Here is a 13,608-nt window from a genome sequence, read left to right on the forward strand (position 1 = left end):
AAACAGAACTGAAGTGTTTAAGTAGTATCAACTAACTTCTCTCTCCAACTTCTAACTTACACAGACAAGTCCTCAATTACCACAGTGCCTTCCTCACAGGAAATGTAGTTCTTACTAGAGGTAAGAATTTACAGTATTCTTCTAATGGTTGCATCATAAACAACAATATGGTTTATTTCCAAGAAATTTCAGTTCAGAATCTGGACAGCAATTTGGTGAGCATGTCTCCTCTGCAAGCAGCCAGCTTCTCAGAGACAAGAACAATGCCTGATACTTAGGCTATGGCTCTCAGAGTCTACTCACACAGACTTACCTTTGGCACTATCTGTGAAAGGTGCTGGACTTCCATTGTATCTACTTCTTCTCCAGACACAGACTGTGAAGTTTTAGAATACAATCCCAGACGACTAGCTAAAGTAAAAGGAGACCAAAAAGTATAATTTCTTTGCTTGAAAAATACAGAATTATCCCTAAGTCTGCAAACCCTAATCATTTCTCCTCAGCAGCTCAATCCTGATGACAATCAGAATGTACTGTAAGCAAAGTAACTGAAGCCAGAGAAGCTGGTGGCACATTTAGCTGCACAAAATCATGTAGCTCCATTTAGATCAAAGTGCATGTTGAAAAGTCACCCTCCCAGCACCACATGTGACCCTTTTCTTAAGATAACAATGTATAAACCTTTAGCCCAGACCCATCACAAATTAATAAAATCAGAATTAATGGAGCGTGGCAAATGTGAAGTTTATACTTTACAGACAAGAAACTGGCACTTAGCTTCTCTCCCCCTTACATTCCTGAAGGTAACTGTAACAAGCTATCCTCTTAGTATTTATGTTCAAGTCTGCTTCAAAGTTATACTAAAACTGAAGAGAAAAGCCTCAATTCACCTTTCCTTTTATATCCCTCAGCTAGTGTTTACACCTGTCAGCAAGTCAATTAAAAAACTACAAGATCAACTACCCTTCTGTGAATAAATACATAAATGATTTCATGAGCTAGTCGTGTATTTTCAATATTCCTTTTTAACTAAAATTTAGTTTACCAACAATCTTTTATAAGTTTGAGCAAAAATAAGCGAAGTTGTTGTTTTACAATCTCAATTGCATATTAACATATTTCCTAGCTAATGTTTTCTGAAAACGTATTGAGCGTAAAACATAACAGCACAGTTTTACCGATTGCAATTGCAGTCTCCTGAGAGTCTCCAGTGATCATTTTGATGGAGACTCCTGAGGCAATGAGTGTTGTGACGGCTTCTTTCACACCAGTTCTCGGAGGGTCAATGATTCCTACCAGGCCAAGGAAGGTCAGCTGCCCCAGGTCCGGACCAGACGCCAGTGCGAGAACTTGTAAAATAATAAAATCAAAACTGCAAAATACTGGTTGTGAAAGCGTTAGACTTAGCTGATGACAAACCACATAAGGTTATAATATCATTTGTAGTTACAGTATACTATTTACAATTCACACTTGGTTCTAGATATAAGTTGCTTTTAGGCTATTAAAAATTAAAAGAAATAAAACCAAAGAACTGCTAAGCAGGGAAGACAAATAAGAATTACGAACATTCTTTCATAGCAACCACATACAGCTACCATCCAAAGAAACTACAACCTCTTTAGAAAATACAATTATTTAGGGGAAAATGTGGGTTTGTTAAACCTTAAAACTCAATTAAGCAAACAGGCCCCTTTGAAAGTTTGTTCTAATGTATCTTCATCAGAGAAGGCTGTATCAATTGTGCACAGCCTATATATACACAATTTCACACATGCTAAACACTAGAAAGAAAATGTTTCTCTATAAAGTGGTCTTAAGGTTATTAACACCCACAAGGTTTGTTCTCACTGCCTCCAAACATTAGCAAGCACTCTTCCTCAGCTTTTAGCTCTCCGAGAACTCTAACTATCCTACCATTGTTTATAGTGTCCTGTCATCACTGGGCAATAAGATTAAACACAAAGTCATGCTCATTTCCCAAATACAACTCAGCTTGCTCTCAGAATTCTGGAAGCTCTGGTCACTACCATTATAAATCAGAAGAATATATCTGCAGCACGGAGATTTTTATTAGACCAAACTCTAACAAGTATCTATGAAAGCACACTAAACTTCAGTGTCTCGAAGACAGCCTACAAAGTCCTAGAGAGACCAAAGCAGTACTTATTCGAGCAGAGTTCATCCCTGGAGGACTCACAGACCAAAACTGAAGGCAAACCACTTCTGTTTAAGAGTATAGATACCCCACAAAGGCGCTCACTCTGAAGGAAAAGAGCTACCTGGCAATGCCTGGTGCTAGGGTAGAGGCAATGGCAATAAAAGGAGGTTAAGAGTATCAATTTGCATGCTAGCAGTTCCTGATAAGGGAGATCATTGGTGTCCTCCCAGTGGAGGGGTGGCACAGCCCAGGGATTGTTATTCTGTATTTAGGCACTCTTTAACACTAATAAAAATCTTCTGAAGATACATTCTTTAGACCAAGAATAGATGAACAATGTTTCCAAGGATACAAAACAGATACTATGGCTTGAATATGACATTTCTATACCCTCATGTATTTGAATACTTGGTCTCCAGCTGGTAATGTTGTTCTGAGAGGTTGTGGAACCTTCAGGATATGGGCCCTACCTGGAGGAAGTGGGTCCCTTCAGACAGAACCTAAGCTTTAGAGCTCCCCATCCTGGCCTATCTACCGCCCTGATTCATAAGGTAGCAAACTCTCTCCTATCCCTACCCTCAGTCACTCCCACCATACGCCTCCCACCATGACGGCTACTATCTTCATGAAGGAAGACTTTCATGCATTCAACTGTGCATCAAAATAAATTCTTCTTCACTTAAGTTTGCTCTTGTCAGATAGCTGGTAATAATCAAAAAAAAAGAAAAAAAAAACTAAATTTTTTTACTCTCAAAATTTAAGACCACAAGCATTTTTAAGAAACAAACTTTGTAAGATAAAGCATAGCCATGTATCAATAAATATTTTAATATATATACATTAATATTTAATTCCCCACTATAGTAATAACAAGGAGGGGAAGATGAAAAAAAGACAGGAGACAAAGATCACAGTATTTTTAAATTCTATGAAACAAATGTTTTTCTCTAACAATTCTAGTTCACAATGCTATAGCATAAACCACGTACAAAAACCTCAACGATTCTTCAGCAAAATGGCCCAACAAATAAAGGTACTTACTACAGACCCTGACCACATGAGTTTCATTCCTGGAACTCACACAGTAGAAGTAGAAATTTGATTTTCATGTTTTATCTACCATGCCCCCCTCCACATATACATACACAATAAATCTAACAGAAATTTGTAGAAGATGAAGTTCTTTAAAATCTCTGTCCTATACAGAGAGCACTGCACATCTATAGAGACCCAAGAGCTCAGATTTTGCTGTACTCTTGACTTTCCATTATTTGAGGAAACTATTATAAAACACACCATCTCAGAAATTGCAATGGTTCTGATGTCTGGGGTAGAGTGTCTGAAGAGGACACTTCATTAGGGATTCAGCTACAATTAAAGAAAGCCTTTCTTCCCAGAACAGGAGCTATGCTGAAACAGCCTTCCTTACCTCGGAGTCCTGCAGAGCCCATCCGGGCCTTCTCTTGTTGGTACAAATCTCTCTGCTGCTGGGTAAGTGCCAAAGTCTGCCCTTTGCTGTTGTACGTAGTACAATACTTAATCACCTGCTCATAAGCACCCTTCATAAAACAAATCTCTGGTCTGTCCTAAAACGAAAAACATACCAAGTTTACATTCAAATTGTGTTTGTGTGTGTGTGTGTGTGTGTGTGTGTGTGTGTGTGTGTGTGTGTGTGTGTATCCTACATGAATGAATTCAAAGAGAGATACCCAATCTCTCATAATCCTTAACAAAGTTATTAAAGCCCAATGCTTTGAGTAGCACTTAAACTTTAGAGATTATTAACACGTGTGGGAGTTTCCTGTATTCTACAAAGCACAGCCACCTTACCCAGGCTTACACTATAAGCAGTGCTTTACTAAACCTCAAGTTGAGCACTGTGACTGGAACATGGCTCTTCAGCAGGCAGCAAGGAAAGGCGATCCAGTATCAACAGTCTAGGGCAATGGTCCTCATAAACGACTATGTACTTGTGTCTGGGCCGACCTACCTATGCTGCTCTTTTGACTCTCACAACCACCTCAGGATTGATACAAAGAACATATCTCTTCCATTTATCATAGCAGAAGTAATATGCAACCTACCACATACCACATTCTAAATTGAATCCCCAGCATGGAAAAACAAATACAAAATAATCCCTAGTCGCTTCTAATGAAAACCTGCAGTCCCTACCTGTCCTTACCCTTGTACTCCTGAGATTTTGATACATTTACAGAGTGTGACTCTCTCAGTTAACAATTCGCCCATTTTACACTGTGATGTCAATGTGGCCAGGTGCATATGTTCACTCTCTCTCCAATCTATAATATAAAGCCAAGGTTGCCTGAGCATATAATACACCATGATTCCTCCCTACTGAGCCAAGCACAGGAAGGAGCACAGTGGCCCCCTAACACCCAGGCTCTCTCTGCAGACACAGATGTGGCCCCCCTAACACCCAGGCTCTCTCTGCAGACATGGTGTGTTTCCTGGAAGCATCCCTTAAGTCCGAAGACAGATGTGATCTGTTTCAGCCTGTGACTAAAGCAAGCACCCTGTCATTTCTAGATGGAAATCTAGGGGCCACTACAGTTTGCCTCTTCTACCCATCTGTGACAGTGTATGCCCACTCCAGCCTCCTTCCGGCCACCAGGATTATCAGCAACTACAGCAAGGAGCTGCTGGGCATGGACTTAGTGGGAGATGTGGGAAGTTTCTATGGCCGATCCTCACTGACACGTCAAGTCTTTCCTTCTCCTTCTGTGAAGTTTCATCATCCGTAAAGTTACTATCTATTCTTTTTATTTTTACTTAGCTCCATTTATAGCTCTTATTCATTCTTCCTAAACTCTCCAATGTGAAATGAAAAAGTTCTCGTGGTACTATTCAGAGGAGAAAGAGCAGGCAAGCACTACTTCTTTCTCTTTTTACAGGAAACCAGTCTTCCTCTCTTGTCCCTTCTAAGTTGAGGTGTTGGGGTCTTTGCACTAATGAATCAGGAATTCCCCTTAACCCCATCTCCAACCCCCAAGCAACATCTTCCTTTCCTTGTACTATCAACAGTATCCACACCCTACTCCCACAGTATACAATTTCAATAGAATTTCATAATAAAGACTTAAGTCCACTGTGATTGTCATGCTCTAAACCGGCGGTCCTCAACCATCCCAATGCTGTGACCCTCATGTTGTGGTAAACCAACCATAAAATAATTTTCATGGATACTTCATAACTGTAATTTTGCTGTTATGAATTGTAATGTAAACATGTTGTTATACAGGATATCTGATATACGAGCCGGCAGGGGTCTCGACTCACTGGTTGAGAACCACTGCTTTAAGGTAGCAGGTTCTATTAGATACAGTAATTTATTAATCTAATGGCAGATTGTCACGGGACACTGATCATGCTGTACCCAAGATCGTGTTATTTACTAAAAGATCCCTTGTGGGCTGGCTCAACCCCAGCACATCTTCATCCAAGAGATAAATACAGTCAACCCTAGGTCAAGAGGCAGAGCAAGTAACCAGTCACAGGGAGTGAACACAGTAGATGAAAGGGGATCTTTGAGTTGAAGAATCTTTAAGACAGTGTGGGAAAGGAGAAAGAGCTTTTCCTTCTGGGATGTCAGTAAAATAAGGTCAGCTGGGTGCTTTCTCTGCCTCTCAGAGCTCGCAGGTTTTCACCCCAGCCTCTGGCTCCTAAATCTTCACTGGTACAATTAAATGCCTGGGGATTTTGTTTTCTAAAACAACAGTAGATTAAAAAATAAAATTGCCACTTAAGCTGACATTAGACATATTAGATGTATTTTTATTATTTTGAGGTAGGTATGAGAGAGAGCCTCAACCCTATAGCCCGGGCTAGCCTGGAATGCACTGTATAGCCAACTTCAAATTTATAGCAATCCAGCTTCAGCCTCCCCAGTGCTAGTCATGTATAATATTTTTGAAGAATACCTGCTGTGTTCGGTGTACACACTTCACAGCCATCCATTTCTGCTCAGAACTAAAAGGGTATTCAGCTTTTCTGATATAGTCTTGTTGCAGTCCATCAAGACCCATCTGTAAGACCAAAACAAAAATAAAATTATTCTAACGCGTCTATTTTTCCCCTTAACAAGGAACGTAAATCACAACTTACAACAAGTTAAAATAACTGGATCCTTGTCCTCGAATTAGAGAAAGAACAATAATGTTCTATTTATAAAGACAGCATTTCCCCCAAAGAGCAGCACTGACTCTGACCATGAAGGCCTGGTTACACAGATGGACCAGACTATATATTCCAGCTTCCACACAGGCTACTGTAACCTCTCTACCAGCTCAAATTCTGGGAGAAAACAATATACAATAAATAAAAGTGCCTGACCAATACTGAAGATGAACTTTTCTAATCAAGAAGTCTATTTAAGGCCTTTGCCTGCCTAAGCTTCCTTTGGGAATCGGTACAGTTTACTAAAATGCTGCACGTGGTAAGCTGGAACATCAATGGGATCCGGAGTCCCATGTAAGGGCTTGCGTAGCAGGAACCGAGCAACTGTCCCGCTTGTGACGCGTTTTGGATGAGCTGGATGCTGATATTGTCTGTGGCTACCTTTTGTAAGGACAGTGCTACCCCAGTAGCTGCTGAAGAAGGCCTAAGTGGTGTGCTTACTACCCTAAATGAAGATGTTGGTTGCTATGGAAATATGGATGAGTTCACGAAAGAGGAACTCCAGGTTCTGGATAGTGAGGGCTGCGCCCTCCTAACACAGCACAAGATCCGCACATTGGAAGGGAAGGAGAAGACCTTGACTCTGATCAATGTGTGCCGCCCTCACGCAGATCCTGGGAGGCCTGAGCAGCTGACCTTTAAGATGTGCTTCTATTACCTGCTGCAGAAGCACTCCTGGCAGCTGGCAGTCATGTGATAATCCTGGGGGACCTGAATACAGCCACCGACCCAATGACACTGTGATGCAAGTAGTCAGGAGTGCTCTGAAGAGGACCCAGGGCGTAAGTGGATGGATGGCTTGCTCAGTAACCCAGGGAATGAGGCTGGACCCCACATAGGGCACTGCATGGAGAGTTACCGCTACTTCCATCCAAAACAGCAGAGAGCTTTCACCTGCTGGTCAGTGGTCAGTGGGGCACGCCATCTCAACTATGGCTCTCGACTTGATTATGTCCTGGGAGAGAGGAGCTTGGTCATAGATACCTTCCAGGCCTCCTTCCTACTCCCTGAAGTGATGGGCTCTGACCACTCCCTGTGGGAGCTGTCTTAAATGTATCCTGTGTGCCAGCAAAACAGTGCCCAGCTCTGTGTACCCGCTTCCTCCCTGAGTTTGCAGGTACCCAGCTCAAGATTCTTCACTTCCTAGTTCCTCTTAAGCAAGAACCTGTGAGGGAACAGTCAGTCCTGCAGCCCAGTCATCAAATCCAGGCACAGAAAGAGTCAAGCAAAGCCCGCATACATTCAACCAGGCTTCGGAGAAGTTGAGGTGGCCCCAAAAGAAACCAGAAAAGCCTGATGAGTTATCTCCAGCCTTCCTCTAACCTTTCCCAGACTCCTGATGTGGGACTGTCTACCCTGCCTCTGGTGAGCCCTCTTACAACCGCAAAGACTGCAGAAGAGGTGGCAATGGCCGCAGTGGTAAAAGAAAAGAACCAAAGATGAGAAGGAATTAAGGACGGCCTTCTGGAAGTCTATGCTGAGGGGGCCACAGGGAGCCATGTGTAATGCATACTGTTGAAAAAAGCAGGAACCAACTTTGGCCACCATTTCTACATGCCTGCTAGACCCTGAGGTCCTCCCAGTGACCCCTCCTCCCGCTCTGACTTCTTCCTCTGGAGTAGCCCAGCTGAACAGACTGAGGCAGAGGGGTGTCTGCGTGTTCACCCCATACACAGGGTTGGATGCCAGGTCCCTGCCTCTGAGGTGCCTTCTCGCCGGGGCTTCCTCTTCCTTTGCTTTCTCTTCTCTTGGTTCACTCCCTTCCTTCCCTTCTTCCCCTAATGCCGCTTCCATTCTCACATCTCTTTGTACATGTAGGAGCAGGGAACTAAGGTAAACCCTTCCTGCCCTTGCTGGGGCAAAAATAAAGTTCATATTTTTTTTCAAAAAAAAATCTATTTAACCCTTAACCTATGAGCAGCTGGGGTCTCTCTTGTCTGTTGCTACCATCTTCACCCCAAGCCTTCAGTCCACTATTATGTAACACTTCCTATCAGACCGAAACACGCCATCCCTCAGGGAAAGTGAACAAGTCAAAAGAGCAGGCCCCTGAAACTGATCAGATTCACTAAGCCTCTCCTCTCAGACTAAGCAATGAAAACTGCTCAGACCACACCCAGACAAATCAAACTCAAAGATGACTGAAACCAGGCAATTGCCTAGAAGAAGCAGAAATCAACTGAGCTACCCAGAAAAAGTTTAGATCAGAATCACTTGCAAAGGTCACTCTCCAGCCTGTTTAACTGCCTCTAGGCTGTGCAAAGTGCTTCAGGTTTCCCAGCTTTTGTGCTCTGTCATGCATGCTGGGGTGGGCCTTGGCAATGCAGCTATCTTTGGGTCACTTCTGATCCCGTAAGTAATTCTCCTGTATTTCTATAAGTAACCCCAATAAAACTCATTGCTTCACCAAGCTGGACTTTCGGATTATCTGTAGTTTAGTCTGTCATGGATTCCCTGTCTTGGATGAGATTGCACTTGTATGCACATGTGCATGTGTGCCTGCCTGTCTATGTGAGCACATGTACCCAAGCGTTCGTTGTATACCTCCCTAGGTCCTAGAAATTGTTACATAACACCCACCACACTACAAATCATAACTACTAATGTCATACAGTTGTTCTCACTCCAATCTTTGATTCCTTTGCCTCTTATTGCAAATATTCAAATGTATTTTAGGACTATTAAAAATTCCACGTTATTAGCATCTGTTTTCTTCAGAAATATGTTCAGAGTTCTCTTGGCACTCACATATCCATCAAATACAGTTTATGCAGTAATTCCCTCTTTACCCAAACACCGTTCACTCCTTCCATAGTAGCCAGATGATCAGTCTTGACCCACTCAGTCTACACCCATTTATTCCTTCCTGCTTTCAGTCTAGCACCTTCCTATGCTCACTAAGCCCTTTCTGTCCTTTAAAGTCAAGCCTCCAGCCTCAGACACTTGCTCTGCCTTTCCTCTGTTACAAGGATAGCAGTATTAATGCCTCTAGGAGGAAGCTAGTAGCATGTCAAACAGAAACACAGGAAACTATCTGATACTTGATTCGTGTTTTTATTATTCTTATAAAAGCTGTACATGTTTTTTAGTTATAAGGCCAGATGACAGAGAAATGCAGCTTTCTATAGAGAAAACATATATAGTCTAAAACTAGTGGGCAATGGTTTATCTCAGAGCTAGTGCTTGTCTGGCATAGGGAAGACCCTGGGTTCAATCTCTATTCCATACATAAAAAGGAACAAGTGAGTAGCTAAGTAAACCCAGTGCTCATCTTCTTCTGAATTCAGTACTCCAGTAACTGCAACTGCACGCTGGCTCTCACTTCCAGTAATCAAATACAGAATGTGATAGTTGCATATGCTCGGCCCAGGACACTATTAGAAGGTATGGCCCTATGGAGTAGTGTGTCACTGTGGGTGTGGGCTTCAAGACCCTCATCCTAGCTGCCTAGAAGCCAGTATTCCACTAGCAGCCTTCAAATGAAGATGTAGAACTCTTAGCTCTTCCTGCACCATGCCTGACTGCACACTGCCATGCACCTGTCTTGATAACAGACTAAACCTCTGAACCTGTAAGCCAGCCCCAATTAAATGTTGTCCCTGTACTAAGAGTTGCCTTGGTCATGGTGTCTGTTCACAGCAATAAAACCCTAACTAAGACACAGAAGAATCCTGCTTCATTCAAATTTCAGTGCTTTATCAAACCATTTTTAAAAGTTGGAGAAGTTGTTTCTGTTATGTAAATAGCAGGCTTCTCACTGAAATAAATGTAAATTTAAGACGTAGGCTCAATCTAAACAGATTACAAGAAGAGTACTTCCTCTCTCCCAAACACAGATTTAATAACATTGACTTTGAGAAATGGGTAAAAGGAAGGAAAAGATTGGAAGGGAAAAAGCATTCCCTATAAGTGCATTAAGATCTGTTCATGAAAAGAATCTTATCTTTTACTAACGTAAAGATACAAAAGTATTTCAGAATATTATCTTTTACTTATTTACAAGTATTTAACAGCAACATACCTTGCAGTGAAAAGTATGTTACACTGAAACTGTTCTATTCTGCACATTTAACTGATCTCCAGTGCCAGTTAAAGACAATGGAGACATGGGTCTTACTGAATCCCTAACAACACGGTAACGATGAATCTGAAAGGCCTCAGATTCTGCAGGCAGGATAAAAGCCCACAGGCCAAGGACACGAAACACATACCTTCATCGCGAGAGCGATTAAGGCTCCTTCAGTTGGCTTTCCCATCAGAGTGTTGTTCCTAATGACGGCATCATTGCACACACAGCCCGCCTAGAAGAAATGCATAGGAACCATAAAACCCATCACTCTAGCTTCAGTCATTATGAAGCAAGTTAACTTTTTGGACAATATAACTTTACCTCAACAATTCTGCTAACAGCTGGATTATAGAATCCATGAACAACATCACCATCAACAATCACTTCACCAAACTGATTGTAGCCAACTCCAGTAACCTGAGGAACATGAAGTGGGATTAGTAACAAAGAGTATCGTAGTAAGACTTGATGGCAGTCAAACAGAACCCTAAGCTACATTCGTGCCACTTTCCAGGCATGCTGCTGCTAATACAAATGCTTAACAACAAAACATACCTAAAACTGGTCATTTTTATTAGAAGGCCAGAAATTTTATTTAGAATACTAATTTACCTAAAATGGTATTTTTGTCTGTTCAAAAATACATTAGAGAAAAACAAGAAAACCATGAAAAATCTCTCTACATAAGTGAGCTTAATGTCATTAACAGTACAGTATAGCTTGAGAAAAACCCTGAAACCCACTACTACCATGTCTAGTCTCTGACACAGACCCGAGTACATGTCATAGCTGGAACTCGGTGTCCAGGCAAACAGTCTTAAGGCCAGGGAAAGGCTCACCCTGGAACTGACGGCCTGCTCTAACAGCACAGTACCCTGGGACTGACGGCCTGCTCTAACAGCACAGTACCCTGGGACTGACGGCCTGCTCTAACAGCACAGTACCCTGGGACTGACGGCCTGCTCTAACAGCACAGTACCCTGGGACTGACGGCCTGCTCTAACAGCACAGTACATGCCGGAATGTAGCTAAACTACTATCACAATTAAATGATAACTTTAGAAGAAAAAAAAAGCGGGGTTGGGGATTTAGCTCAACAAAAAAGCGCTTGCCCAGCCAGCACAAGGCCCTGGGGTGGGTCCCCAGCTCCAAAAAAAAAATAAAAAGAAAAAAAAAAAAAAGAAGAAGAAAAAACTGGGAAGTTATTAATGTTTAACACAAAATGATGGGACCCTGAAAAGAAACTTATATCCTGTCCACCATATATACAAGCACAGGTAACTCCCAAGTACCCTTCTGAAATCAGATCACACAACAGCATTAGGTATCCTTGATCAAACCTAGTAATTAAGGACTTTGTAAAACTGACCTAAACAAACTCTAGTATAAACTTCTGCCAATTTCTTGAATGTTTGTTTTCATTGATAAATCATCTACAAATTTTTAAATTCAGTGCCCTTCATAACTAATATAAGAACATTCTAATCAGAGAGTCTGCAAAGATTGGGAGGACCTAGACCTAGCCTTCCTTCACCTTCTGAAAGAGACTGTCAGGAGTGAGCATGTCCGGTGTTTACCTGACACGGGTAGCCCTGGGATGGTCAACACAGTTCCTGCTCCTAATAACTCATCACTTGATAGGAAGGAGGGAAGAAATGTTTAGATAGGATAAGGACTGGAATGCGAAACAAAAACCCACCATGTATCCTAGCGACAGCTCTCAGTAAGGCTCTCCTGAAGACGTGAGGAGGCGCTCAGCTATCTATTCTACACGGGAGGCCAGCAACACGGGCCACACAGAGAGAACTAGGAAACTAGTGTATTTCATAACCACATAAACGAGGGGGAGGGAGGTAGCTAAGGCTGAAGACAGAAGTAAGAGGCTGCACAGAGCCTTAAGAGCCACGGTTCAGAATCCTCGGTACAGCGGAGGACCACTGAACTATCTTAACGTAGGGGTGACTGCTGCTGCATTTTCATGAAAGGTTCTCAAAGTACAGGGAGTGTGGGAACCTGGAGGGGCATGGAGATAAGCCTGGTAGAGGAAGGAGGGAAGAAGGGGGATGCAGACGGAGGTACCATAGGTACCTGCGACTCCGTGAGTCCTGATCCACTACACACAGTGGATCTGAAGTGGCTCCCAGCATACCGCTGAGCCAGCACAAAGAACCCAAGGGCAGGCCTGTGGCTGTTTCCCCTATTCTCACAGAGATTGCCATGGGGGTTCAGCCCTCTTCTACAGTCTCTTGGATAGGCAGCCAGTCAGATTCTGCTAAACAACACCTGCTGCACCCCAACTTGCCCACGAATACATAAACATACCCTAATTGTGTAAAAAGCTAAATCTAAGCTTGTGTAATAAACAGAGTTAGGTCTGCACTCTGATGCTGGTCTCCGGAGTCTGAATCCCAGGCAGCTTCATGGGCTCTATCTCCACTTTCCCCCCACTTCCCTGTCCGTGTTCCCCAGGAAAGGAAAGAACTACAGAAAGACTAGTCAAAAGGATGCATCGGAAGGCCAGGTGACAGACATGTTCCGAGCAGCAGAGACGCTGGCTGTAAAGACCTCCAGGCCAGCAGTTTAGAAGGGGATGAGTGGGTGAAGGGCTGCCCTAAAGAGCTACCAGGGATCCAAGCTTCTTCTAAACTGTAAACCCAATGCGAGATTAGTAATACAATCACATGGAAAGGAAGGAGACTCTGAAGGTAAAGCGCTGGGCTTGTTAACATTTAAACATCCAGTTTCTAAACAAGGGCAGACGACCTCAGAAAGAAGAAAGCTCCCCACCTCAGCATGCAGGCCGTCTGAAGTGAGGATGTGAGTAACAGTCATCTCATTCTTCGTCAGGGTTCCAGTTTTATCTGAACAAATCACATTACAGCAGCCTAAAAATAAACCACTAGGCATCACCACAAGACTCAGAGGAAAACCTTAACTTAGAAAATAAATAAAACACCTGCAAACAATGTTCCAGCTCTCTGAACTTTTAAAGTCATTGGTAATTATAATTTCTTACATTATATTTGCTTCTTCATAAAGTTTCTGAAGTCAGAAACAAAATGTAGATGTTTACTTTTTCTTAGTTCCTATAAAGCTACTTCACCTTGGATTTGGCCAGGAACTTTGAAAATACATTTTCTAGGAATTTTGGAGGATCCTGACATGTAAACCCACACAATTT

At 42.5% G+C, this 13,608-nt stretch overlaps 1 protein-coding gene and 1 pseudogene across 6 annotated transcripts in view; one reads left to right on the forward strand and one right to left on the reverse strand.

Moving 5' to 3' along the window:
• The window catches only part of Atp2c1 (ATPase secretory pathway Ca2+ transporting 1), a 107,692-nt gene that overhangs the window by 14,509 nt on the left and 79,575 nt on the right, over positions 1-13,608 (reverse strand). For all 6 annotated transcript variants that reach the window (XM_032910424.1, XM_032910422.1, XM_032910426.1 and 3 more), the window contains 7 exons: positions 13,215-13,312; positions 10,749-10,844; positions 10,570-10,659; positions 6,103-6,207; positions 3,591-3,747; positions 1,179-1,349; positions 314-411 (listed from right to left, as the gene is read on the reverse strand). In XM_032910424.1, the coding sequence (XP_032766315.1) occupies positions 314-411; positions 1,179-1,349; positions 3,591-3,747; positions 6,103-6,207; positions 10,570-10,659; positions 10,749-10,844; positions 13,215-13,312 (815 nt within the window). The remainder of the gene's footprint in view (positions 1-313; positions 412-1,178; positions 1,350-3,590; positions 3,748-6,102; positions 6,208-10,569; positions 10,660-10,748; positions 10,845-13,214; positions 13,313-13,608) is intronic.
• LOC116907162 lies at positions 6,606-8,195 on the forward strand (annotated as a pseudogene).

The sequence above is a fragment of the Rattus rattus genome, chromosome 8 (genome assembly GCF_011064425.1).
Source record: "Rattus rattus isolate New Zealand chromosome 8, Rrattus_CSIRO_v1, whole genome shotgun sequence".
Classification (NCBI taxonomy): Eukaryota; Metazoa; Chordata; class Mammalia; order Rodentia; family Muridae; genus Rattus; species Rattus rattus.